Source organism: Candida albicans, chromosome 2 (genome assembly GCF_000182965.3).
Source record: "Candida albicans SC5314 chromosome 2, complete sequence".
NCBI lineage: Eukaryota > Fungi > Ascomycota > Pichiomycetes > Serinales > Debaryomycetaceae > Candida > Candida albicans.
In genome coordinates this window covers 1,236,210-1,262,838 of record NC_032090.1, presented here as the reverse complement: position 1 = coordinate 1,262,838, position 26,629 = coordinate 1,236,210, and the positions used below count along the sequence as shown (strand labels likewise).

The 26,629-nt window shown below is 35.2% G+C and overlaps 13 protein-coding genes and 1 non-coding gene across 14 annotated transcripts; 8 read left to right on the top strand and 6 right to left on the bottom strand. All coding sequences in view use genetic code 12, as the record gives it.

Moving 5' to 3' along the window:
• Positions 1 to 1,193: 1,193 nt before the first annotated feature.
• On the top strand, positions 1,194 to 2,342 carry FGR12 (Fgr12p; the record flags this gene model as incomplete). Its single annotated transcript, XM_706379.1, has 1 exon — positions 1,194 to 2,342. One exon carries the CDS (start codon positions 1,194 to 1,196, stop codon positions 2,340 to 2,342), a length of 1,149 nt encoding a protein of 382 aa, XP_711471.1.
• A 600-nt stretch (positions 2,343 to 2,942) lies between these two features.
• On the top strand, positions 2,943 to 7,256 carry ECM17 (sulfite reductase (NADPH) subunit beta; the record flags this gene model as incomplete). The annotated part of the gene is made up of 1 exon (XM_709177.2): positions 2,943 to 7,256. The coding sequence occupies one exon, from the start codon at positions 2,943 to 2,945 to the stop codon at positions 7,254 to 7,256; it is 4,314 nt and encodes a 1,437-aa protein (XP_714270.2).
• Positions 7,257 to 7,491: 235 nt separating this feature from the next.
• CAALFM_C206160WA (uncharacterized protein) lies at positions 7,492 to 7,800 on the bottom strand (the record flags this gene model as incomplete). Its single annotated transcript, XM_709179.1, has 1 exon — positions 7,492 to 7,800. One exon carries the CDS (start codon positions 7,798 to 7,800, stop codon positions 7,492 to 7,494), a length of 309 nt encoding a protein of 102 aa, XP_714272.1.
• Positions 7,801 to 8,114: 314 nt separating this feature from the next.
• Positions 8,115 to 8,954, top strand: RPN10 (proteasome regulatory particle base subunit; the record flags this gene model as incomplete). Its single annotated transcript, XM_709180.1, has 1 exon — positions 8,115 to 8,954. One exon carries the CDS (start codon positions 8,115 to 8,117, stop codon positions 8,952 to 8,954), a length of 840 nt encoding a protein of 279 aa, XP_714273.1.
• A 265-nt stretch (positions 8,955 to 9,219) lies between these two features.
• Positions 9,220 to 10,824, top strand: CAALFM_C206140CA (uncharacterized protein; the record flags this gene model as incomplete). The annotated part of the gene is made up of 1 exon (XM_709182.2): positions 9,220 to 10,824. One exon carries the CDS (start codon positions 9,220 to 9,222, stop codon positions 10,822 to 10,824), a length of 1,605 nt encoding a protein of 534 aa, XP_714275.1.
• A 24-nt stretch (positions 10,825 to 10,848) lies between these two features.
• On the bottom strand, positions 10,849 to 11,799 carry CSM3 (Csm3p; the record flags this gene model as incomplete). Its single annotated transcript, XM_709183.1, has 1 exon — positions 10,849 to 11,799. The coding sequence occupies one exon, from the start codon at positions 11,797 to 11,799 to the stop codon at positions 10,849 to 10,851; it is 951 nt and encodes a 316-aa protein (XP_714276.1).
• Positions 11,800 to 11,988: 189 nt separating this feature from the next.
• CAALFM_C206120CA (putative polyadenylation protein) lies at positions 11,989 to 13,035 on the top strand (the record flags this gene model as incomplete). Its single annotated transcript, XM_709184.1, has 1 exon — positions 11,989 to 13,035. One exon carries the CDS (start codon positions 11,989 to 11,991, stop codon positions 13,033 to 13,035), a length of 1,047 nt encoding a protein of 348 aa, XP_714277.1.
• Positions 13,036 to 13,040: 5 nt separating this feature from the next.
• On the bottom strand, positions 13,041 to 14,246 carry CAALFM_C206110WA (exopolyphosphatase; the record flags this gene model as incomplete). The annotated part of the gene is made up of 1 exon (XM_709185.1): positions 13,041 to 14,246. The coding sequence occupies one exon, from the start codon at positions 14,244 to 14,246 to the stop codon at positions 13,041 to 13,043; it is 1,206 nt and encodes a 401-aa protein (XP_714278.1).
• Positions 14,247 to 14,557: 311 nt separating this feature from the next.
• On the bottom strand, positions 14,558 to 16,825 carry PMT4 (dolichyl-phosphate-mannose-protein mannosyltransferase; the record flags this gene model as incomplete). Its single annotated transcript, XM_709187.2, has 1 exon — positions 14,558 to 16,825. One exon carries the CDS (start codon positions 16,823 to 16,825, stop codon positions 14,558 to 14,560), a length of 2,268 nt encoding a protein of 755 aa, XP_714280.2.
• A 369-nt stretch (positions 16,826 to 17,194) lies between these two features.
• CAALFM_C206090WA (uncharacterized protein) lies at positions 17,195 to 20,323 on the bottom strand (the record flags this gene model as incomplete). The annotated part of the gene is made up of 1 exon (XM_709188.2): positions 17,195 to 20,323. One exon carries the CDS (start codon positions 20,321 to 20,323, stop codon positions 17,195 to 17,197), a length of 3,129 nt encoding a protein of 1,042 aa, XP_714281.2.
• A 184-nt stretch (positions 20,324 to 20,507) lies between these two features.
• CAALFM_C206080CA (uncharacterized protein) lies at positions 20,508 to 21,425 on the top strand (the record flags this gene model as incomplete). Its single annotated transcript, XM_709189.2, has 1 exon — positions 20,508 to 21,425. The coding sequence occupies one exon, from the start codon at positions 20,508 to 20,510 to the stop codon at positions 21,423 to 21,425; it is 918 nt and encodes a 305-aa protein (XP_714282.2).
• Positions 21,426 to 21,688: 263 nt separating this feature from the next.
• FAA2-1 (Faa2-1p) lies at positions 21,689 to 23,842 on the bottom strand (the record flags this gene model as incomplete). The annotated part of the gene is made up of 1 exon (XM_709191.2): positions 21,689 to 23,842. The coding sequence occupies one exon, from the start codon at positions 23,840 to 23,842 to the stop codon at positions 21,689 to 21,691; it is 2,154 nt and encodes a 717-aa protein (XP_714284.2).
• A 1,133-nt stretch (positions 23,843 to 24,975) lies between these two features.
• Positions 24,976 to 25,049, top strand: tM(CAU)3. The gene has a single exon. It is a non-coding gene; the product is annotated as a tRNA-Met (tRNA).
• Positions 25,050 to 25,351: 302 nt separating this feature from the next.
• Positions 25,352 to 26,623, top strand: CAALFM_C206040CA (N-acetyltransferase; the record flags this gene model as incomplete). Its single annotated transcript, XM_709193.2, has 1 exon — positions 25,352 to 26,623. The coding sequence occupies one exon, from the start codon at positions 25,352 to 25,354 to the stop codon at positions 26,621 to 26,623; it is 1,272 nt and encodes a 423-aa protein (XP_714286.2).
• Between the last annotated feature and the right edge of the window lie 6 nt (positions 26,624 to 26,629).

Below are 26,629 nucleotides of genomic sequence, written 5' to 3'. Positions count from 1 at the left end.
CCTTTTTTGTATTTAATTGAATAATAGGAGAGGATACAACTAGAAGAATAAGAAAAGAAAAAATCAGATATGCTTGAATTGCAATTTCCTAGTCCTGTGATATAAATATTGTTAAAATGAAAGAACAAGAATTTATTGTATTTTTTATTCTTTTTTTTCACTTGCTGATTGTCTCGTTAGTTGATGTTTTTGACTCATTGAAAAATTTAGTTGAATGGTTCTGTGTATTATACACGACCCATAGCACAAACGAAACATATTTCGAAGTAACTGCAAGTAATTATTACTACATTCATTGAATGTAGTTTTGTAATATTATTAATTAAAGACTTTCTTCAACAGAAAATGGCTTATCATGAGTGAATGCTTTATTGCAAGATTGAGTATTAGTGATACTTTATAGTTTTATCATATTATCTAGTACTGGTGTCTTGAAAAATGTAACAATTTGGCTGCGAAAAAAATAGAAGAAAAAAAAAAGTATACAGAGTTCAACCTTGCATGTACAAAAAAAAAATTGAAAAAAAAGCAAACTAATATTGAAATATAGACTCCTAGGGTTGGAATAAAGTTTTAAAATTTTAATATAAAATTTATTTGATCTAGCTAGCTTTATGTGTTGCTTATATTTTTGTGGGTGGTGTTTCTTTGTTTATTTGGGTTGCAAATTATTGTCAAAATTAAAATCATCTTATTTGTTTGCACTTTCCCAATTTTTAAATGAGAACAAAGATGAATTCCAGCACCTCCAATCCTTCACTTTATCTTTTAGGGGGGTCAACCACTCTTTTGTAAATAAATTGTCTGGTCTCTTTTTCTCTGTAAAAATGATTGTTTTATAAAAACTGTGCTTTTTGAAATGTAAAGTAAACAAATATTTGGGTGTGCCCTTTAATTATTTTTTTGTTATCTTGAAAACATTGAATACATTGCTATATTCCCAATTTTTTTTTTCGATATTCACCAGTACCTGATATTGCTTTTGTCCTAATTACTAACCATTTTTTTTTTCATTTTTGATCGTTACCGCTATCATTATTTGGATTAAACTTTCAGAAGTTTTCAACAGTTAAGCCTGATAGCTGTCAGTCCTTGCATCAACAATTCGAACAGACACCAAAGAATAAAAAGAAAGAGAAAATACCAAATAGTGAGCTGGTCTATTAGTTTGGTTGTTTTCTTTGGGGAAGAAAATGGTGCTAAATTTTGATGAAGAATTGAATTTGCAAGAGTATACAATTTCTAACCAGGGTTCAAAAAGAACTAGAAGTGTTAAGCCTGACAATATTAGTAATATACTTGAAGAAGCACCAAATGAAATACCGAATAACCAACTGAATGTTGACTTTACAAATTCCGAATTAGAGTACCTAACCTGCCACAGTTTAACAGCACATGCGTTTGAAAATAGCGAAATAGATGTATCCCCTGCCATTTCAAACCAAACACACCAGCTGCTAAGGCCATCATTTTCTTCCGAGTACGATACAGACACAACTGATCTTATAGGATTTGTAGAGCAGAACACCCATCACGCAGTTACAACTTCTAACCGCTACAACAAGTCGTCAGAAGAATTGGTATTCCAAGAGAGTATTGACTACTCAACTTTCCTTGAGAATGTCCTTGAAAGGGAAAACAACAACAGCATAGGAAATATTGAATCAAGTAGAGAGTTTGATAATGCAGCAGCAAACTTGTTTAGCTCGGAAAACTGTGAACACGATTTGTTACTACTACAGCACGAATTACAGGAAACCGGTATACCTATTGAGCAATTTCAACCCCAATCTTATATTTACAACGAAGAGAATGATGACTTTCTAAATCAAAGTCCAGCACAAGTCAATACAGCAGCCACCATTACCACAACTACCACGCTGCTGGTTCTGGTTCTACTGTTAGTTAAATCACCTTGTCACGTGACTTCCAACTATGAAGATTTTGTTACTTCACCAATATACGAATGGCCAAATGACGAATCGGGTGTATCAGTTGACCTTTTGAACACAATTAATGTGCGAGTAGCGAGTTTGGAACCGAAAACAGTGAGTGATGCAGTGAGGAAAACAATACGCGAAGAATTTGTTATACAAGACATGTTTCTAAATGGACAATCTCCACTACCACCAGAAATACCCAGATCAATAAGGAAAAAGTCAGATAGAGACGTTGAATGGACTCCCCTCAGTGTTTACAAAGCTTATACAAACATTAAATCGCCTACTAATGGTAAAGAAGCCTATAACCATTTAGTGCCGTATACTTCTTGTATTGGTACGCTAAACTACCGACCAAAAGATCACGCTGCTTGGAAACGGGCTCCTAATAGACGTCGCTAACAGTCACAAATGTATACTTACATATATCTATATATATTGGGCTGTATTATTTAAAGTTAAACGATTAATGGGTTTTCATAATTTCTAATCTGTAGGTATTTCGTCATTTTGTTTAATTTCCATTTGACGGGGTCTGTACATAGATTCTTGCCTCTTAATTTAGACTAACTAGAAATCTCGTACGTTTCAGGTGTGTTAGGATTGCTGCAAATCCTCACTTTTTATTTCCATTGGTGTTTCTGGTGATGGGAGAAAAAAAAAAAAAAAAGAGAGTATTAATCCTTCAAATCCCGTCGTGGAAATTGCTGATTAGCCACATGTGAGAATTTCTCAATTTTCACTATGCTCGTATACTTAAACCAATCAAAGAAACAATTTTTTATATTACGCATTACTCACGTGCCAGGTCGCAATATATTTTCAACCTGTACATAATCATATCATCTCCACTAAAATATAATTGACTAACATTTATCCATATATACATATATACCAAGATAGATCCATAGATAGATTGACCCAAAAAAAAAAATTTTCCTTTGCCTTGAAGTTTTTCTAATAATAGACTCACTACCATCATATAATACTAATAGAGTTCTAATGAGTTTACGTCAGGAAGAAGCTATTGCAAAGGTAGTGAAGAATATTGGAGGTACAGTGTTTGTTACACAACCTGCCAAATCTGTTGAGTCAACATTCACAAATTTGTTCCTGGAAAAAATCACATTGTTAAATTCAAATGAACCATATTCTAGTGTACAACAATATGTATCGCAATCGAACGACGTTGATAACGAGGATGCTGAAACCGAAGTTGTTACTGTCACCACTGATGGTGTCACTCTTTTGAAGAACTTGCCATCCTTTTCATCAGAAGTTTTCCAAACAAATAAGATAGTTTCTCATATTGAGTTGAATAATTTTGATTACGCAATTGTTACCGCATTAAGAGACCTACAGTATCCAGTTTTGGTTTCGCAAACGTCTCAAGAAGCTTACACTTATGCCAACTTGGCCTATAACTTGGCCACCAAATTGAATACTTCTGTTTTCCATTTTTTTGCTCCAACTGATTATCAATCAAAGAAGTCAATTAAATTATCTGAGGGAGTTTTGTTAGAGAAGTTGGAAAATTTGTCATTGGATTCCATTGTCTCGAAGTTCAATGTCAAACCATTTGAAGTTGTAAACAAAGCTTCGAGTCAAAAAGATGCTGTTTTGTTTTTGGGTCAGTTAAACGATGAATTGGTTAATGCTGCCAACAAAGAGAATGCCTTGTTGATCAATATCAAAATTTACAAGCCTTTCCAATTGCAGCATTTGCTTAATATCATTCCTTCGAGTGTTCAAACAATCTCTATTGTACAACAATCTACCACTCCAATTGTTACATTTGCACCATTATTGCTTGATTTTTTCTCAGAATATTCCAAATATCAAGCTTTGAAGAACTTCACAAAAATTGTGTCTGCAACTTTTGGTTTTGTCACAGATTATACTGCTGCTATTTCACAATTGTTGGCTAACACTAGATCTGATAACCCTAAACAAAACTTATCTTTTGGTAAGGTGAATACCGTATTGGCTACCAAATCTTCAAAGAAGAAGTATGAGGATTATTTAGAAGCAGTCTCAGAAGCCCATAATTTAGAACAGGCTTATCTTAAAGTATTACAGCAAATCAATCTGACCAATTTGAAAGTGTTGAATGAGTTCCAAGCTGCTAATGCTGGTCTTGAAGTCAATCCAGAATTTGGTTTTGGTTCCTTTTTGTTTGATCAAGAACAACAAGAAAATTTGGTTTCATTGGTCCAAAAATCTATAAAAGAAAACTCCTTCCATTCAGTAGATAATGGTAAGTTGATTGAACTTCTTTCTCAATGGCTAGTGCAAATACAAGACAGTGGTGAAGTAGAAAATAGATTGCCAGTCGAAATAGTAGATTTGTTGAAAACAGACGAAACAACTACCACTGCTCGCGAATTGCTAGCTTTATCTAGACATTTCACGACAGAAAAAAATTGGTTGATTGGTTCTGATGCTTGGTCTTACGATTTGGGGTCATCTGGTGTTCACAATGTGATAACCTCCGGGAAGAACATAAACATGTTGATTATTGATTCTGAACCATATTCAGAAAAATCTTCCGACAAGGCCATTAATGGTTCTCGTAAAAAAGATGTTGGTTTATATGCAATGAATTATGGGGACTGTTATGTTGCCTCAGTTGCCATCTATTCATCTTACACTCAGGTATTACAGGCTTTTATTGAAGCAGAAAAGTTTAACGGTCCTTCAATTGTGTTGGCATACTTGCCATACAACAGCGAATTAGACAATACCTTAACTGTTTTACAAGAGACCAAGAAAGCTGTTGACAGTGGATACTGGCCGTTGTACAGATACAACCCAAGAGTTCAAAATGAAGCCGATGCATTCAAATTGGATTCTTCCAATTTAAGAAAGCAGTTATCAGACTTTTTAGAAAGAGAAAACAAATTGACTTTGTTGGCATCTAAGGACCCATTGTTGTCTAGAAACTTGACTGCTAATGCTAACACCGAGGCAAAAACCAAACAATCTAAGATTGCAGACGAATCATTCGCCCAATTGTTACAAGGGTTATCCGGTCCACCTTTGACTGTTGCATTTGCTTCTGATGGGGGAAATGCAGAAGCCGTTGCTAAAAAAGTTAATAGACAAGCTTTGGGTAGAGGTTTGAAGTCTGTTGTTTTACAAATGGATGACTTGTCAGTTGAAGACTTGCCTACTGAAACTAATGTTGTTTTTATAACTTCAACATCGGGACAAGGGGAATTTCCTACTAATGGTAAACAATTCTGGGACGGTGTTAAAAACACCACAGATTTGGATTTATCTGGTATCAGGTTTTCTGTTTTTGGTTTAGGTGACTCCCAGTACTGGCCAAGAAAAGAAGACAAACATTACTATAACAAACCTGCCAAGGACTTGTTTGCCAAGTTAAAACTTTATGGTGGTGTTGAATTGGCAGATATTGGATTAGGTGACGACCAAGATGCAGATGGGTTTTCTACTGGTTTCAACGAATGGATTCCAAAGATCTGGGCCGCATTAGGTGTTGACAATGTTGAAGGTGTTGAAGAACCAAAACCAATTACAAATGAAGATATGAAGATTGGTTCAGATTATCTTAGAGGTACGATTGTTGAAGGATTAAACGATCAATCCACTGGTGCCATTTCTGCGGTTGATCAACAGTTGACAAAATTCCATGGTATCTATATGCAAGATGATCGTGATATTAGAGATGAGCGTAAAGCTCAAGGTCTCGAACCAGCTTACACTTTTATGGTGCGTGTTCGTTTACCAGGTGGTATTGCTACTCCAGACCAATACTTGAAAATGGACGAGTTGGCTGATGAAAGAGGTAATGGTACGTTGAAATTGACCACCAGGGCTACTTTCCAATTGCATGGTGTGGTCAAGCACGACTTGAAACCAGCAATCAGAGGCATGAACTCAGCATTGATGGATACATTGGCTGCTTGTGGGGATGTTAACAGAAATGTTATGGTTTCAGCTTTACCACATAATGCTAAGGTTCATGGTCAAGTTTCTCAAATCGGGGCTTTGATTTCTGAATTTTTGTTACCAAAGACAACAGCATATCATGAAATTTGGTTACAAGGTGATGATGCTGGTGATAAACCTGGCTACAGAGAAGCTTGGGAAAACCGTAAAGAAGGACCAACTAAAAAGAAAACCTTGGTTGCTGGTAATGTCTTGGCTGATGTGGAACCACAATATGGAGTCACATATTTACCTAGAAAGTTCAAGATTGTTATAACAGTTCCACCATACAATGATGTTGATGTTTATGCCCATGATGTGGGTTTGATAGCTATTGTTGAAGACAATGAAGTGGTTGGTTTTAACGTTTTAGCTGGTGGTGGTATGGGTTCTACACATAATAATAAAAAGACATATCCTAGAACTGGGTCTATGTTGGGTTATGTATCCAAAGACCAAGTTCACATTGCTTGTGAAAAGATCATGTTGGTGCAGAGAGACTTTGGTGATAGAACAAATAGAAAGCATGCTAGATTGAAGTATACCATTGATGACCTTGGTGTTGATGTCTTTAAAGCAAAAGTTGAGGAATTGTTGGGCTATAAATTTGACGAGCCAAGACCATTCAAGATTGAATCAAACATTGACTATTTTGGCTGGTGCAAGGATGAATTAGGATACAACCATTTCACTGCATTCATCGAAAATGGTAGAATTGAAAATACCCCAGAATTGCCGCAGAAAACTGGTTTGCGTAAGATCGCTGAATTCTTGAAGTCAGGAAATAGATCAGGAGAATTCAGATTGACTGGTAACCAGCATATTCTTATATCCAATGTTTCTGATCAAGATTTGGATGAAGTGAAAAAATTGTTAGCTCAGTATAAATTGGACAATACTGACTTTTCTGCTTTAAGAAAATCTTCTGCAGCATGTGTTGCCTTCCCAACATGTGGTTTAGCTATGGCCGAATCTGAAAGATACTTGCCGGTTTTGATTACCAAGTTGGAAGAAGCTTTAGAAGAATATGGTTTGAGACATGACTCGATAGTGATGAGAATGACTGGTTGTCCAAATGGTTGTGCTAGGCCTTGGGTTGCTGAAGTTGCATTGGTTGGTAAAGCATATGGGGCATACAATTTAATGTTGGGAGGTGGTCATCATGGTCAAAGATTGAATAAGATTTATAGATATTCCATCAAAGAAGATGAGATTTTGGACATTTTGAAACCTTTATTCAAAAGATGGAGCTTGGAAAGAAACGAAAACGAGCCATTTGGTGACTGGTGTATTAGAGCAGGAATCATTGCAGAAACTACAGAAGGGAAATATTTCCATGATGACATTCCTGAAGACGCATAAGTTCACCAGAAACACAAAACAGAAAAAAAAAATAACCTTGTATACATTCAATTCTGGTGTTCGATTGTTTGATGATGTTAAACCATTAATTTTGTATATTATTTTAGATTACATTTATAAATTTTTAAATATTTGAATAAATTATTGCATAAAAGTGAGATTGTAATAGAAAACTAAAAGTGCTGGTCTTTCAAAGTTTTGGAGAAGGGAGTGAAGGTGGACGATGATCAGTTTGTTAAGTGGTGCTTGTGTGTGTTGTCTTCAGTGGACTTTTCTTTTGTTCAAGTAGTAGTTTTCGCCTCATGTCCTGCACGTCTCTGACTAGGTTTTTGGCAACTAGTTTCTTTGATCTTTCCACTTGAAATATGTCTTTCAATTTGATATCCCATAACGTTACACTGACTCCATTCAATCTTCGTAGTACCTTTTGGGAAGTTTGGTCTGCTAATTTCTTCTTGGATATTTCATTCCGTTTCGCTACTTTTGCTCTCTCCAATCTAAGATGATTTAATATTGCCTCCTTCTGTTTTTTAGTATAATTCATAGTTTAAGGTCATCCGGGAACAGTCTGATATATGAGCAGTTCTTGGACGTGTTATGTCAATTGGAATTGAAACAAAAAAAAGAGAGAGAACTACTTTGTCATAAAACTGCATATAAACTATCATCTTTGTAGAGATTTCTACACACACAATTTTTTTTTTTCTTCGGTTTTACTTTTCTGTTGTTCTGAGAATTGATTCTCAAAATCAGTGGCAATTTTAATCAGTTTCACCAAATACACCCTTTTCAACAGTGTTGATTTTCAATTCTTTACCCTATCCCTAAAACGTACAGTATTATATTAAAGAAACAAAAATGGTTCTTGAGGCTACTATGATTGCCATTGACAACTCTGAGTATATGAGGAATGGTGACTTTTTGACATCTAGATATGAAGCACAATTAACTGCAACGGAATTCATTTTTCAAAATAAAATTAATTCAAACCCTGAAAATACAGTCGGATTATTAGCCTACGGTGGTAGTGGTCCTCAAGTATTATCTACCTTGACAACTGATTTTGGTAAAATATTGGCTGGTGTTCATGAAACCAAAATTCAAGGTGAAAATAACTTTTCGAGCGGAATCCAAGTAGCAGCATTGGCATTGAAACACCGTCAAAATAAGGTCCAACAGCAAAGAATCATTATATTTGTTGGAAGCCCTATAAAGGAGTCCGAGAAAGAATTGGAAAAATTAGCTAAAAAAATGAAGAAGAATAATGTGGCTGTAGACATCATAAATTTTGGTGAAGAAGGTGTCAACACTGCCAAATTAGAAAGATTTCAGTCAACTATAAATAACCACGATAATTCACATCTTGTTACAATATCCCCAGGGCCCAGATTATTGTATGAGGTTGTTGCTTCATCTCCAATATTGGTCGAGGACGGTGGATTCGGTGCTGGCGTCTCGGGTGGTGATATGGACTTTTTTGGTGGTGCTGGTGGTGCTGGAGATATCATTGATCCAAACATGGACCCAGATTTGGCAATGGCATTGAGATTATCTTTGGAAGAAGAAAAGGCAAGACAAGAAAGGGAGGCCGCCGATAGAGCTAAGGCAGAAGCCAGTACGGATTTGGAAAAGATTGATGAAAGCAAAGAAGACAATAACGACAAGGACAAGGATGTCAACATGGAAGATGCTAAATAGGCTGTATAGAATATGAAGCATAATAAAAATAATACTATATTCGGTGTAAGAGCGGAGATTATTGCATAACTTTTGAATGTTGCAAAAAAAAAAAAGGAGGTGCCTTATACATCTATGGGATAGAATTCTGCAAGAACTACGATCTTATGCACTTACAACAAACTTTTCTTTGAAGAAACTTGTTGAAACACTTTCATTTGATTGAACATCTATTAGGGCTTTAGTCATAGAGCCTCTCGTTTGTGAATCAAGAACATTAAATCTCATGATTGGTAGAAGTTCCAGAGATGCAAGTCACCATAATAAAAAGTTCAGAAAACTGCCAATTACAGGAACTACTTCAAATTCTTCACAGTTGAGCATTTTGAAAACACCACAGCTAAATTTAATAGCCATTTCATCTAAGGATTTGTTGTTAACACCCATTATACTGACCAAATCACACTTTATTGATGCTTATTCTAAAGGCAAATGGAATTTGTCCAAAGTCCCATGTCCTCCGTGCATGCTAAATAACGGTTATATGAAACCTCCAGAAAGTTATAATGAACCGTCAAGGTTAAATGCTGTATCACAGTTTATTGAATTACCACATTGGCATGAAATGACAATTTTTAAACGATCACTTTCAAAGTTGCGGAAAACATTTCAGGTACCAGGGGTTGCTTTGTCAATGATTGACAACTACAAGTGCCACTTTAAAATTGAAACCATGTTAAATACTAGCTACGTGCCAAGATGCATCGCAATTGACTCACATGCCATACTCTCACAGGGGTATTTTTTATTATTGGATGCCACAAAGGATTGGAGGACTCGAGCCAATCCATTGGTAACTAGTTCTCCTTATATCCGTTTTTGGTGTGGAGTTCCCTTGATCACATCCACCCAAGAGGTGGTTGGAGTTTTATCAATATTTGACAGGTTTTCAAAAGACAACTTTAACGAAGAGAACTGTTCCGTATTAGAATCTGCAAGTAAAGAAATCATGAGTTTGTTAGAAACCCCTTTGTCAGAAATAATGTTCAAATTCAGTGGATACTCTGCAAGAACTAATAATACAGATTTTGTGTATGTGAATGAAGACTTGAAAGACTTGCAAAAGCAAATTGGCAGAGCAACTAGCAGTAAATCTTCTTTGGTATTTGAGAAAGACGGTTCAGGGGGGAGGTACTCACAAAATAATAATTATCGGTTTATAAAGTATGGTCCCAGTAGTATTAAACTGGGTGTCACCTCAAATGAACTTGAGAATGAAGAGCTTTCGAATGCACTTATCAAAGAAAGAGATTTGTGGCAATTCTTATTTTCAGTGGGATCCATGAAGAAAGCAGGTTCGGTGTTGTGCAGGATTTTGGCAACAAATTATCAGTTTGAATTGGTTTATATTCTTGAAATACGGATTGCCGAGCCGTATCTGATAGCAAAAGAGTTCTTTCCGGGTCATGCAGATAATGTGGAAGCAGAATCGTTCCAACACTTTAATAAATTGACCAAACGCAAAAACGTACATGACGAATTCATGACACGAGTTATTGGATTTTGTGGTACTAACTTTACCACGCAACATTTTGAAAGTTCTATTCATTACAAGGCATTCATGTCTGAGTTTGGGATAGAGTACAAGAATTTGAGAGGAAACTCTTTTTATAATCGAGGGATATTATTGCCATTTTTCAGGAACAATTCTGTACTTGTTAAGAAAAAAAGTACAGTGGTGGACAAGAGGTTTTCGGATGTTTATTTACGGAGTGGGGGGTTTCTTATTGCTTTGTTTTCTGTAAATTTGTACAAAGATATCGATAATGACTTGGTTTCAAATATTTTTAATCATGCCAGTACATATAGAAAAATATATATATGTACATGAGATATATACACGAACTTAAAGAATTTATGCGCCGTACTCTCTCATTAGTTCTAATTCCAAGTCCTCATTTTCTTCGGTTGTTTCCTTGGGACGGTCTTGATGTTGTGTACCGGAAGCTGGATGCAAATTTTCAGTATGAGCATCTATATTTATATCATCATCGTCACTAAAAGGGTCATCGGAGTCGACATCATTGTTGTGTGTGTCGGAAGTGATAGCATTTGTTTGTTCAGCCTTATCATCGGTGGATAAAGCGTCCTTGTCCGCTAAACTAGCAGCAGCATTCACCTCATTTGTTGTTTCAAAGTCTTCATTACTGTTAGAATCCACAAAGAGACCGTTTTTGTTTGAAGAACCTGGTACTAAAGCTGACATATGCATAGAATTCCATTCCTCATTACTAGGATCCGTTGTATTCTCTTCCTCTGGGATACTTGGTGCGTCTTGATTTTCATCAGCTATTATTCCCTTGGCAACCTTTAATTTATGCAATTCGGCTGCTATTAATTCTCTTCTATACAATCTGAGTTGTGGTGACCTAGCACCGAGTGCTCGAATTAAGTGGATACAATCTTTAAAAGTTGCCTTTGGAAACAAGCCATGACACCACAATTGATAGAATTGCAATACTGAACTCAAGTTCTCATACTCGTGCTCAAATTTCTGGCTTTTTGATATTGAGCTTCTTGGTTCTGAATAGAAGTTTTTATCATTCTTCTTAAGTGTTCTTAACAATTTGGAATGTGTTTTCACAAGTAAGGGTATACCATTGTGGTTGAAAATTCTCTGATTATCAACTTTAGCTATTTTGGCACGCGTTTTTAGTTTGATTGGTTTGTCCAACCCAAGCAAATCACCATCATCTTCGTGTGTCTGTGCAGGCTGTTGGGTCGAGGAGTCTCTATCAAGTTCTAAATCATGTTGTGTATTATCTATATTTATTCCTTCTTCTGTTTCGTCCATCACATATGACATGGTAGGTATCGATTATGATAGAAACAACAAAAATAAAAAACAAAAAAAAAATATCCTGAACAAATTTGGAACGCGTTTATTATGGTCTACGATTTAATGAGATAAAATGAAGATCGTAATGGGAAGACGGAAAAAGAGAGAAAAAAAATCTACAAACCTCTTCGTCATCATCTCTGTAATAGCAAAAAAATGTATTTTTCAGAATACTTGCCACGTTTAAATTCAATATCAGTAGCTCTAGATGTCCAAAGTGGTTTCAACATTGATGAAATAAATCGAATTAGTATTGCTGGAGAATTGCTCTCCATTGAGCTAAAAAACAGCCCACCTATTGACGTTCATCTACCATGTAAAGCTTCACAAGCAAGCATAACAGGATTGAAGTTAGCAAATAACACCGTATCATTTGGAGTCAAAATACATGAAAAACGACTTGACTCTACTGTACCGTTTACTGATCAAGCTATTGAAAAATGGTCATGTAAAGACCTTTCACAAACTCCGAAAATAGGTAGAAATCATAAATTCATATTTGTATGTAAGAATTGCAACAGTGAATTGATTGATTCATCTCAGTATGATTTTAAAGATATGCCATCAGAACAATGGTATGAGATGATGGATTTTTGGCACTGCCACAAGCCAGAGAACTACGAGAAGCATAAGAAAGAATACAAAGGTATACTAAAACCAGACAATAAAACTATTATCATCGGCTCTTACTATCTACTAGAGAAATCTAACAGGAACATCGTCAAAATTCAAGACTCAATCACTTGCAACAAATGTGGTCAACTACTTGGTGAAATGTTTCAGGGTACTTTGAAAATTTTTAAATGGTGTGTCGAGCTACAGTTTGAGAGTGGAAATGCTATCCATAAAGAGCAGTACCGTCCTGGATTGTTTATTTATAATATCATTTTGGATAAAATCAACTTTTCTGCTGTGAGGAAATTCAAAATAGAAGTTGAAGCTCAAAGTAAATTTATCTGGATTATGAGCCTAGGCTTAAATGTGGTGATTGATGGGAAAATATGTCATAATGCACTCAAAGTACTATGTGCGGACAATGTGTCTAAAGAAGAATCTTATGAAACTTTGGATGTGCCGTATCCAGAAGTTGCAAAGCTGTTTTTGAATGATATAAAGACCATAAACAGTTTAATGCCGGTTTCTATGAGAAGTGTATCAATTGGTACTGATAATTATTTAATTAGTTATCTAAGCTACACCTAAGGTTATCAATTTTCAAGAATCTCCTTTACAATTGGAACAACTTGCTTTCTTGACGCACTTATATTTCCTTGGTTAAATACTTTGAAGTTACCGTGGCTGCTTAAGGTTTCAACTGTTGATACAATCTTGTCGGCTCCATAAACTTCATTATTGAGTTGCAATTTTGTTTCTGCCAAATTGTGCAAATTGTTGAATTTTTCGTTTTCCAGCTTTTTGTAATAGTAACCGAATTCTCTTGTGTACTTGTCATTGTCCTTCCGAGTGAAATGAGTTCCAATAATCAATAAATCAATATTGTTCTCTTCAAGTGTTTTGATCAATGTTTTTCCGATTTCTTCCTTGGAGTAATTGGCCACAATCCATTTGAATGCCTTAGTGACTGAACTGAACCCAACTCTGTCACCACTATCAAATGTAAATTGTTTGTAGTCCTTACGCAAAAGATCAACAAATTTGAATCCTGAGACATCTTTCTTAGCTGCCTTTAAAGTAGAATAGTAGTTGGTGTATGGATCTTTATCTCCAGAATTTGCAAACAACTGTATAAATTTTTCATCTCCTTCTAATGCTTTTTGGTAAATGGAAAAGGCTTCCGTATCTGGTTCTTCGACTTTTTGAGTCATACCGGAAGTGTCAATGAGCAACGGTCCCAACAATAACTTTATAGCTTCAAGTTGAGTTTCTAAGAATTTTGAGGTATTACTTTTAAAGAATTCATTGTAAAAATAATTGAAAACTAAACTGGAGTTTGACCCACAAGTACGTATAATTCTTGGTTGCGATTCAACAAATTGTCCTTCATCCTCATGGTGGTCAATAATTCCTACCACTTTAAGTTTTCCGGCTCCAAATGCTTCGTGTAGTTCATCTCCTTGGATGTTGTTGTGATCAACCAAATTGATCAATATTTGATCTGATTCCTTGACAATGTTTTGAAAATCTTCTACAAAAAACAAAAGATCCTCGGTTATAGAATAGTAATCTAATAACGTTACTATATCTCTTCTTAATTTCAAGTCTCTTCTAGGGATATTAATCAATGGAATTATGTACTGTTTACTATGCAAATTGGAAAAATAAGCAAAAGTTAAAGCACTAACAACTGAATCCATGTCAGCTGACTGATTACCAGTGACAACGGTAAGTGGGGAGTTCAAGGACTTGGACTTCAATTGTTGTCTTAAATTTGTTAAGTATGATTTAATTGACATGACTGTAGTATTAAGAACAACCCTACTGGAGATGATTTTTATTTTTTATGAAAAGAGAAGATATCTTTAAATAGAACGTGCTTCCTCTTCACGTATGACGATTTAATATTGTTGAAGATCAACAGAAAAATTAAAATAAGCTCAACGAAAAGCCGTGGTACAAATATCCACAATTGTATTCAATTAGACTTTTAATGATAGTAATCGCTTTTTTTTTTTTATTATTTTAACTTTACATATACAAAGAAAACAAATGCAAATACAGGCTATAAACAAAAACAGTGATAGTCAATATAGTAAACATACTACTTTTATTTACCATAATGCAACTTGATGTCTAACCATTGTCTAGCTTTAACTTCCTCAGGAGTCAAGTAAACATCACCATAAGTAAGCGGTCTGAAATAGAAGAAGAACCAGATAATAGCAGTAGAACAAGCAGCAACAACAGCAATAATCTTGTACTTGTTGACCCCAACAGGCTTGCCATTTGGTCTAGCTGAGTTGTTGGAGCAAATGAATTCAACAAGTCCACCAGAAAACAATGCAGCCACCAAGTGTGCTGGTAAGTAATGATGCAAAAACTTTTGACGGTTCATCAAGAAGAATGGCAAGTAATGGGCAGCCCAGCCAACAAACAAAAATCCCAAAGTGTTGTACAATCTTGATCTTGCTCTGTCGCTTAACACGTGTACGTTACGACGACGTGTTATTTGATCAGCCAATAAAATACCGATATAAATCGACAAGAAACAAACTTCTAACCAGAACCCAATGATGTTTCCAATAAAGAAAATCTGTTTTTTCTCGGTGTTGTCGTTGTAGAAGGAAACCCCAGATAATGCCAAAGGCCATTCACCAGGTTGTGTTGCAAATGGATGTTCTGATGATAATTGATTGTTATGATGGAACATTAACATTTGTAATTCCCACCACTTTCTTAAAAATGGTAAAGTCTTGACTTTTTTAGGAACATACTGGTTTCTTGGATCGGTGCTTTGCAAATTGGTGATCAAATCGAAATTCCAAATATTGTCCTTATCTGGGATTTTTTTATTACCACTGACTTCTTGTTGGTTGAAAGCCCATTCTGGTAATAATTCATCATTATGGGTCCACATAGCTACCACAGTATCAACATGTAAAATTCTCAAGTCAGTTGCTAACGTTTTGATCTCTTTTTTATTCTTTTCTTTCTTTGGGTTTGAACCTGGAACATGCAATCTCAATCTAAATAATGTCTCATTGTAACGTTGTTGGGCAACGTCGTCATAAACAACAGTAAACTCTTCATTGGTTGGTTTCAAAGGTGAAGCCACATCGTGAGTTAATAAATAACCACCGGTACCAACGTGTCTAAATCTGACAATGTCATTTGTGTAAACTTTGGTGCCTTTGTTGGCTCCTTCCAGAGTTGGAACTATTTCCCATTGGTTGTTTGGATCATTGGCAGCATTTTCCTGTACTACACAAGTAACTTGTTGTCCATTGGAAGAAATTCTTCCATCCTCGTAACGCAATGGATACTCGTGTTGGTGTGAGTGCAAAAATGCACCAGTATCTTTGTGCTTGATAGTAATTTGATCAAAATATTGCACTGGTTTGGAGTGAGCAGCTAATGGCGACTCCAACAAAGTTTCTTGAAATTCACTAGACATGAATGCATCACCTGGGCCAGATCTAGTCAAAATGGCAAAATGTAAGTAGAACCAATACAAATAAATGCAGAATGGAACAATTATAAGAGCCCATAATCTGGCAAAAAAGTGTTTTGCAAATTCTTGCAAAGTCAACCCTTTCCTATAATCTAACAAGATCCATAATTCGTGAATAACAGCAATACCAATGGTAAGATATGTGAAAACACCAACGTATTTCGTGGAGATAACACATGATAAAGATACCCCTGTGGCTAACAACCAGGTCCACCATTTCGAAGAAAATGACTGTTTTCTAAATGTTGAAAACTTGGAATACGAAAATATAGTCAATGCAACACTGAGAATTAATGTAGCATCTAACAAAATCAATCTTGAATCAGTGACTTGGGCGTTATCAAAGCACACAATTATACTAGAAAACAAACAAGCTGCAACGGAGAACCCTAAAGTTTTCATGGTTAAAAACATAATTGGGACAATTGCGGCACCTTGAATAGCCAGTAAAGATCTGTATGCAATATATGGAACATTATTTTCAATGTAAGAGTCACCAATGGCTTCAAATTTAAATTTACCATCGTAGCCAATAAGCCACCCAACAAATGCAATTAACAATTTGGCAAAAGGTGGGTGCAAATCAAAGAAATAAGTACGTTCTAAATAGTAGGACGCAAACTTACCAAAATGGACTTCATCAAAAACAACTTTATTTGGAGTGCCTAGTTTTGTGAATCTAGTGTAAATTGCTAGAAGGGTTACCAAAGTTAGAGCTGCCAAGTATTTATACTCTGGTTCTTTTGGAGGAACAATTGCATTCAAATCGAACTCAGTTTTCTTATCATCAAATTCAATGTTAGAAGTTGTTGGCGATTTCCTGCCGCTGCTATTACCGCCTCTCTTTTTTAAAGTCTGTGACATGTTTACTAGAATTGACACAACTCAATCGTGAAGGAATTGGACAGTTGAAGAAAACGAAAAACGAAAAACAAATTAAAAAAGAAAGAAGTAACAAGAATGGTGGAGATCTATATTATATTATTTGGAGAGAGAGTTTTTCAGAAAAAAAATTTCAGTGTGTGTTTTATCAGACAATGCGAAAACACAACACGTAAACCAAAATAGACAAAAAAAAAATTATTCAATAATAATACCAACTAAAAGTTGCGTGTCGGCTTAGGGGAATCAATTATGCACGACTTATGTCCATAATACTGTTAATTTCCCCCTCCATTATTACATTCCCTATTTTCTATTTAAAATTAATAGCTTGACAACGTGTTAGTGGCATCACATTAATTTCTTAGATCTCTTTTGATAACCACCTCTGCCTCTTATAATTGGAATTGCTTGCTGTGAGGCAGCTGGAGTACTTGTAATAGGTGCAGAATTATTGCGGATAGGTTGTGGTGGGAAATAACTACTTGATAGTTGTCCCATAGGAGTAGAATGCTGTATAGCAGTAATGTCATTACCAGAATGATGATGGTGAGGCGATGGCTGTTGTTGTTGTTGTTGTTGTAGTAGTTGTGAAGGTGAATAAGCCGACGAACTAAATATAGGATCATACGAGTCATGTCTCGACAGCTTGTTGCTGCTGGTGCTTGGCCTTGGTGTGCCAATAGGTATGGAAATTGGCTTTGATGAAGACAACTGTAATATTTTTGAGTTTTTCTCTTCAAGAAGATTCTCATATTTCAATATAGTGGTCAATAGGTCTTGAATTTTCTTTTCGTTTTCTTTGGTGAACGAATTTAGGTTTTCGTGAAGATTCAATTTTGAAGTTTTTAGCTTTTCTTCGTACTTTTTAACCATCTTATCATAGGCTTCATTGGATGATTTAAGCTCCTGTGCAGTTTGGTTATATTTTTCATTGACAAGTTGCAACTTTGTTCTCAAGTCGTAGACGGTAGCATCAACTTCTACATGTGACTGAGTTGTGGTCTCACTATCTGTGGTATGCATTTCTTCAGGTCTCTCTTTCAATTTTTCTTCCAATGCTGATAATTTCAATTTTAAATTTTCAATCTCATAATCTTTGGTGGGTATAACATCCTTTATTAATAGATCATACTTCAGTAAATCAGAAGATGTCTTGCTGATGGTGTCATTGAGCTCTCTGGTCAATTTTTCTTTCTCCAAGTTCAAATCTTCCAATCTTTTAATCAATATTTTCTTTTCCTCGTCATGATCAGTGGATAATTTTGTCAACTTTTCTTTTGTCTCATCCAATACAACTTTTAAACTCTCATATTTAGTATCAACTCTTGCTTCGACAGTTTCTTGTTGTTTATTTTGCTTTAATTTCAAATAATAAAACTTGTTCAAATGTTTCATGTAGCTTGAAAATTCTAACTCATTTTTGTACAATAATAACTCTCTCTGGTAAAAATCGATCGCAGTTCCGCTAATAGTTTTAGGAATATTCACAGAGTTTAAGGTAACTGTGTCGGCATTATTTTTCACTCCATTTGAAAGTGGTGATGCTTTGAACACACTTGATGTCTCCACGTTTGTGGTTGGTGATGAAATTGGTCGAGACAATCTTAGTTCGTATTTTCCCTTGTCATTAATAAAATTGTTTACAGACTTCTTATCGTCATTATAAGACGAATCATTGTCTCCTTGTTTTGCATATAATTTTTCATGTGTAGATAGTAACTCCGGAATAGGGTCCGTTGTTTTGTGATTCTCCTGAAAGTTTCGAAGTGATAATGAGGAGTTGCCCATGATATTATCAGACAGTCCACCATTGAATGATATATCTGCATCAGAAATGTTGTCGTCGCTAAACTTGACTTCTTTGAATTTAACTCCATTGTTGGAATCATCTTCAATCATCAAGTTTGTAGGTATTATAGACATTTTTCTGCCATTTATGGCTTGTTGTGATAGAAGTTTGTTTGTATGACTCTCCTTAACATTGATATACATTGGACCAGCCAATGATGAGTTCCTTGAGAGTAGATGATGTGATTCATTCTGACTGACTGAGTCACGCTTTGAAAACCAAAGATCATGAGGTATGTTGTTTCTCTTGAAAGCTTCATCGGCCATAATGTGTGGGTTTAAACTCAAACATGAAATAGCTATATCTTCCGAAGAAATCGACCCTGTGTTTTGTTGTAGAATCCATTCAACGGGAGCTTCAAGTTCACGTTGTTGAGAAGTATCTAAACTGATCATCTTTGGATGTAACAATAAAGATTGTAAAAACTCTTTACTCTTTGCGATGGCAAAAGATTCCATTTTGGTTGCATGTTCGATGTTGGCTTCAATTCCCTCGAGCAACACCAAAGTGATTAATTTTGGTTTATGCTGTTGCAAATACTTCAACGGGGCTGCTGAAAATTCGATAAAGTTCAAGACAAATAGCCCATACAACAAAGTCCCATAATATTGCCAGTCAAATATGATTTCAGTCGCGTGTGCTTCTTTCCCTGTATTATCGATTTTCCACGACAAGAAATCTTCACTCATGTAATTCATAAACAATTCATAACGGTTTGTTACATATTTGTTTAGCTCATGCCAGTTAACTAACCTCAAATAGATGGCAAATAAGTCCGGTAAGTGTTGACCAAGTTTAGTACTAACTTGTGGTATTAGCATCACCAACACAGTGGCCGAAGCAAAAACTGATGCATCATTAAAATCATATAGAAGGCATTTCAATAGATCTGAAAACAAATCTGATTCAATAATATACGAGACCTGCGAGCTTTGTGTAGCAACTAATTTCAGGAATAAATTTAAAGTTTCTAATCTTTCAGTTGGATCCTTCAAATGTTGATCTAGTAATTTAGTGTAATTAGATATATGCTTCAACCCATACTCTTGAAGCAAATTTAAGCAGTTGAATTTAATAAACCGCACCCTCTCTTGATATGACTGGCTATCATTCGGTTCCAAGTTTAGATATTCTAGCCTTTTATTGTTGTTGAGGTAAATCTCCATGATCTGGTGCATGACTATACTTCCAATTCTTCCTCTTTCAAAGTTTAGACTCTCGTCATTTGTTTGCAAATAGTTGATAGCTATTTTCCTAATAAGATCTCTTGCTTTATCGACAAATTGTGAAAAGTATCCTGCACTATCCAACGCTGGTTTCAAATATGTTCGTAGCCACAAATTAATTTCATCAATATTAAAAACTGACAGGACTTCTTTGAGTATATCAAGAAACACATATTCACGTAATATATCTTCAGATGGTTTTATGTATTTATCATATATTACGTACAATTCATCGTTCATACTAGTTGTCAGTAGAAGCGTTGCCAAGTTATTATGCTTGTCCAAATACTGGGTCATTACCTCATCTAAATTTTGACGGTGCTCTTTCTGTTTTTCATCGTCGGGCCAGTCTAAGAATAACGTTTCTATGGCCTTAAGAAGGGACCTTGATGACCCTGACATTATTAAGAGGGTGATTAATTATCCTGTCTAGTATTTTGGTAACGATATCAAAAAAAAACTCAAAAAAAAAAATTCTTTTCATTTCTAATCTGGAGGAAAACTATGTCTTGAAGACGAGATACGAGTTTTCATAGTCTGACTTACATCAGAAACTTGGCAATTTTTTTTTGACTGAATAATTGAAATGGTACAGTCTTTGCTAAATGTCATAAATGAAGTTGACTCTTTTCGACTCAATGATACTTACTATAAATTGTTAACGCACGATGCCAGGGCAGTTTTAGGGTATATTGCACCTTTTGTTGCTCAATTCTTTCAACATACTCCATCATTTGAATTTGATGGTGATGCCAAGACCATAAAGATAGGAAGTGAATATGATTCCTTTGAGAAACGAAATGCCCTTTTTCAAGATATTGGTAATCAATGGAGACAGTATCCTAAGTTTCACGAATTGCTTGATAAAGGTTGGAGAAATGAGTTGTACACTGTCTATAATCCGAGCAGTGTCCCATACATGTTAATTGAAAGAGCATTCTCAGTTTTATTGGGGGTAGTAACGTATGGTGTTCATATTAATGGATACGTCCCTCCAGAGAACTCATCAAATGGGAAATTGAAATTCTGGGTTCCTCGAAGATCAGCTACAAAACCAACTTATCCAGGAAAATTAGATAATACTGTTGCAGGTGGGTTGGGGTATCCATATGGCCTAACTGAAACTGTCATCAAGGAATGCTTTGAGGAAGCTGGATTGGAGGAGGAATTTGTAAAGTCGCATATTAAAAGCACTGGTGTCGTGTCATATATGTACTTGACAAAAGATGGAAGAGTACAACCAGAGGTAGAATATACGTATGACATCAAATTTGACGATGAAGAAAATATTATCAAACCGCAAGATGGGGAAGCTGAAGACTTTCAACTTTTGGATGTTGATCAAGTATTGGAAAAACTTCATAACAAGGAATTTAAACCGAATTGCGGGTTGATAATAGTGGATTTTTTGATTAGACATGGTCATATTACTCCAGAGAATGAGCCAAATTATTTAGAAATTGTATCAAGATGTCATGTTGCGATGCCATTTGCTACTAGATAGAACACAGGGGTGGAAATGTATTAGACAATCAAACTAGGTTGTTGATTTATATAGAGCTGTTAGGGTATCACCAGTACAATGCAAATTGTGAACATTGTTCTTACTTCAAAACTCTGTAGGTGAGAAGTGTCCTTAAAAGAAACAAGGCCAACCTTGATATAATAGTGTTGGGATAACGATTTACAAATACATAAATTAGAACAGTAACTCGATTGTAGCATATAAGGGTTTCAATAACTAGATCCTATTCTACGATACAGACCCTATAAAGCTCCATTCTTCACCAAAGAGCCTTCTTCATACATTTGATCAATCTCATTTTGGAAGTATTTGGCAGCAATTGGTCTTCTGATTTTCATTGTTGGTGTAATGACACCCTTTTCAACTGTCAAAGGCTCAAAAGAAACTGTGATATTATGCAATTTTTCAAAACCTTGCAACTCCTTAGCAATGACCTTGTTCATATCTTGTAACATAATCTTTTTATTCTGAGGAGAGTTCAAAAACTGGAGAATATCTGCCTCTTTTTCAATCTTATCATGAAATCTCTTCTTGATGTAACTGGCAATGGTTGTTGGATCTAACCCTACAACACCAACAAGATATGTTTGTAATGAATTACTATGGACAAACAATTGAGAGATATAAGGGAATTGTGCCAAATATAACCCTTCAATCTTCTCTGGACTGACGTATTCCCCTTGTGCCAATTTGAAAAAGTTTTTCACTCTGTCTATAATGTTGATTCTTCCAGTAGCTGCGTCAATGTGTGCCACATCACCTGTACAGAACCAGCCATTTTCGTCAAAAGCTTTGGCTGTTTCCTCAGGGTTCTTGTAGTAACGAGGGAAAATTTGGGGTCCTCTTAATAACAATTCTCCACGAGGACCTACTTCATCTTTAGCAAAGTATCCCATTTCTGGAATGTCTCTCAATCTCATTTCTGTTGACACACCAATTGGACCTGACGAGAATTTGTTGGCATGGCCAGGAGACACAGAGCAACCACTAACACTTTCTGTTAACCCGTAACCAGAGTGGAATCCCCGTGGTAAATTCAAAGCTGCCCTTAAAAAGAAATAAGTTTCCTCTGCAAGCGGGGCTGATCCAGTAACAAAAAGCTCCACATTTTTCATACCTATCTTTTTCCGCAACAGATTCAACAACCAGTCGTAAGCCAAATTGCTAGGATTAACATGGTCTTCCTGTTGTTGCAACTCCAATTTATTATTAATGGCTTTTGTAAACAAATACTTCATTAAGGGCTTGTCACTGTCCACTGTTTGGGCTTTAATTGCTGCCTCCAACTTTGTATAAACTCTTGGCACTAAGCACAAAAATGTTGGCTCTAATACCTTAATGTCCTCAAATAAGGTTGTTGGCAGTGGACCCTGAGGATATCCAATCTTCATACCGGATATTAAACCATATTGAAGAAAAACTCTCTCGTATATGTGGGCCAAAGGCAAAAAACTGTAATGGATACGTCCAGGAACCAACCCAAATCCAGCAACGTGAACAGTGATTCCACACACCAAATTTTTGTGGGTTAAAACGACCCCCTTAGGTGCAGCACCAGTGGTACCTGAAGTGAAAGATATGGTGAAAACATCATCAGGTTTAGGTGGGATTGGTGCCAATGGGTTAAGGGACCCCAATTTTTCAACTTGACCCATATCAAACAAACTGATTGAATTCTCATGAGCTAAAGAAGTCAATTTGTTATCTTCCAACTCCAATTTGTCCATGGAGATAATGGCAATTAAATTCCGTAATTTTTCTGGGTTGTTTTTCTTTAATTTGATCAAATCAAGAACCTTATCTTTTGTACAAACAACTATAGGGGATTCCGTCAATTCCAAAATGTATTCACTAGTTTCTGGGCCCAAAGTGCTGTACAATGCAGTATTGGTAATTGAGTAGGCAACACAAGTCAAATCACACAAGGCCCATTCTGGACGATTATGTGAGTAAACAGTAAGTACAAATGAATCTTTGCTCTTTTCTGAATCATAACTCAATTTTTTATGAGTATCGCTGTCAGTCTTGTACGGATTGTTTTCCAACACGTAAAAAATACCTGATCCAAGATTGTTACGTCTTTCACGTATTTCATGGTATGTTTGAAACGTGTATGCTCCAAAAGTACCGTCGCTATTTTTGATTCTACTACCAAGACAAGGTTTGTCGGCATTCACCGCGGCACTTAATTCAAAAGTATCATACAACGTGTCAATTCCAGGGTATGGAGTAGAAAACAAATGTTTAGGATTATAAGCATTTCTGTAAATGTGGGAATGGCCTGGTTCTTGAGAGCTTGGAATTGCCACAGTGTTCGAGATTTGGTTTGCGTCAAGATTTTGTTTTTGAATTGTATGGTAAATATGTTCTGGAGGTTCTCTTAATAATATTGACATGATTTATTGGTTTTCCTCTTTATAAAACAAAACACTTCTTTTTGTATTGGAAGAATGAATTTAAAAAAAAAAATGTGTTAAAATCAAAGAAATATTTTCCAGTCCTGTTGTTGCCATATATATAATTACAATTTGTGTTTAAGCTCCATCTTTGCAATTGTCCGTCTTAGTTTTTTTTTTCTGGGGCATACTTCCAGTTTCTCTTTTTTCCTCCCCACATTCAATACCCATACTGCATAAATTATACAAACTCATTACTAGTAATGGTTGGGAGAATCGGTACTAAACCTAAGAAAAGAAAAACCTTACCGAAATCTACCCCACCTACTAAACAGCACTTAATGGAGTACACCAGATCAGTCCGGATATCAATTATTTTCCGCAAAAACGATATGTTATCTTGGTACACCAATTTACAAAATGCATGCTTGGATTCACCCACTTCCTTCTCCACCATACAATTTGGATGCTCTAACTATATTTTATACTCTATTGAGTTGAACGGATATTTTATCTTTGATTGTCAGTGTTATATTTCCACTACAGTTTCTTATAACAAGAGATATTACGTTATGAATTTTAAAGTTTATTCCTAATTTGTGATAGCATCTCGCGTATTTTTTTTACTTTGTCAGATAATTTATTTACTTTGGTGTGTAGACAAGAATTTTACGAAACCTGTTTTAAGAGTCATACTTGGGTAAAAGTATTTTAATATTTAAAAGGATATCAAAACGAACAGACTACAGTTTTGATATCCTTTGATATGTTTTGTGTTTGGTTGAAGTTATTGTGGTAAATTGCTCTACAATTTAGACTATTATCAATTTTTTCTTTCAATTCTTACACCAAATTATCTCAAAATCACTTTTCAATAGAAAAGCCAGAAATAACAATTCCTACTTTTAGAATAACAATTGTCACTATTTTTTGTGGCATTAGGGTCAGTATTCTCATGCTCTTGTCATCACAGTAATTACACATTTTATATATACTTGTTTTGTGCATCAATTTAAAATATGAAAAGTATAACCACAACAAATATCTAATCCTTACCAACATAATTAGAGAAGGAAAATGATATTATAGCTCATAGACTTGTTAAAAAAGTCAACTTCTGATGACATCAAATTGCTTCGGTGGCTTAGTTGGTTAAAGCGTAAGTCTCATAATCTTAAGGTCGCGAGTTCGACCCTCGCCCGAAGCACTTTGGTTTTATTTTTTTGATTTTCAATCTTACCATTTTACTTAAGTTTTTATAACCATCTATTTTACCAGGAATTAAAGACCTATAGTAATCACTAGTTAAACATAAGATTCCACCAAGATAGTGTTAAACCTACTACTGTGTAAGAAAAAAATTGTTAATGTTTTGTTGAATCTGTATCTCTCTTAGATCTTTTCGTTCACTTTTCTTTTTCTGGGGAGGACAAAATCTGATTTACTGTATTCTTTGTATTTATTATATCCATTATAATACCTTATAAATTTTTCAAAGTCTCCAACAACATGACAAGCTTACGTAAAGCCTCATTTTTTGAAAGATATCAAATATGCCGTACTGAAAACAAGTATTATCTGAATTTTAATATAACTGTTGAATACCCTTTCCCTATAACAAAAGCCAAATTATCCCGAGCCTTATCACACTTAATTAAAGATAATCCAATTTTAGGTTGCAATTTCTTTGGTAGCACTGACAATGATTATAGAGATTATGTATTGAAGAGTATCCCCATTACATTTGACTCTGTTGTTGAGTATACTGAATATGATGTCAATCCAGAATTTTTTGAATTTTTGAACACTATTTATTTTGAAATGAATTGTACCAAACCTTTATGGAAATTATTTATAAAAGACAGTATAATAACTATTTGTTGTAACCATGCTTACTTTGATGGTAATGGTGGAGCATTCTTCCATAAAGAATTATTTCGATTATTACTAGATACCAGTGATGATGCTGAATTTCAAAATGTTTTGAGTAAAGAAGTGGATTCATTGTCTGAATCAGTAACTGAGGTTTGTTCCTTATACAAAACACCAATATGGTTTTTAATAAGAGGAGCTTTGCAATTATGGTTACCAAATTGGATGAGAAAGTTAGTGGCTTACTTCACTTATCCAAACATCAATAAATACCCAATGTTTCAAAATAAACCCATATCGTTGAATCAACATACAAACTTTAGTGTGATTAATTTGAATAATGATATAGTGTCAAAAATGTTAGCCATTACCAGATCTACATCAACAAAGTTAACGCCATGGCTCATTACCATTGCCTTACAAACATTTCAAGAATTTCACCCTAATAGGTCTATGTCTATAGCGATTCCATTAAATGGTAGAAGGTATTATGATTTGGATATGTTTCAGGTTGCCGTGGCTGAAAGTAGTATAGATATCGAACCAATCACCAATCCAATTGCTACCACAAATTACATTACAAAACGTTTACAACGTGATCTTGACTCTCGTCATCCATTCTATTTTGTTGGACTTTTGAAATACATTAATATTGGATCGTTTCTTAAATCAAAGATAGGTACACATAAACGGTCAACCATGGAGATTTCGAATGTTGGGAAAATGCCATTACCATGTTGGTTCAGTCAAGATAATGGGTTCCTGTCTCATTTACAATTCAATGTGGTTTCATCACCTCAAGGAATGAACATAGTGATAGGACTTCTTGATTTAGATGTTGATAGTTATACTAAAGCGTTTCTAAAGCGGTTAATGGCTGTTGTAGATGAGTACATAGATACTAATTAAAATCTA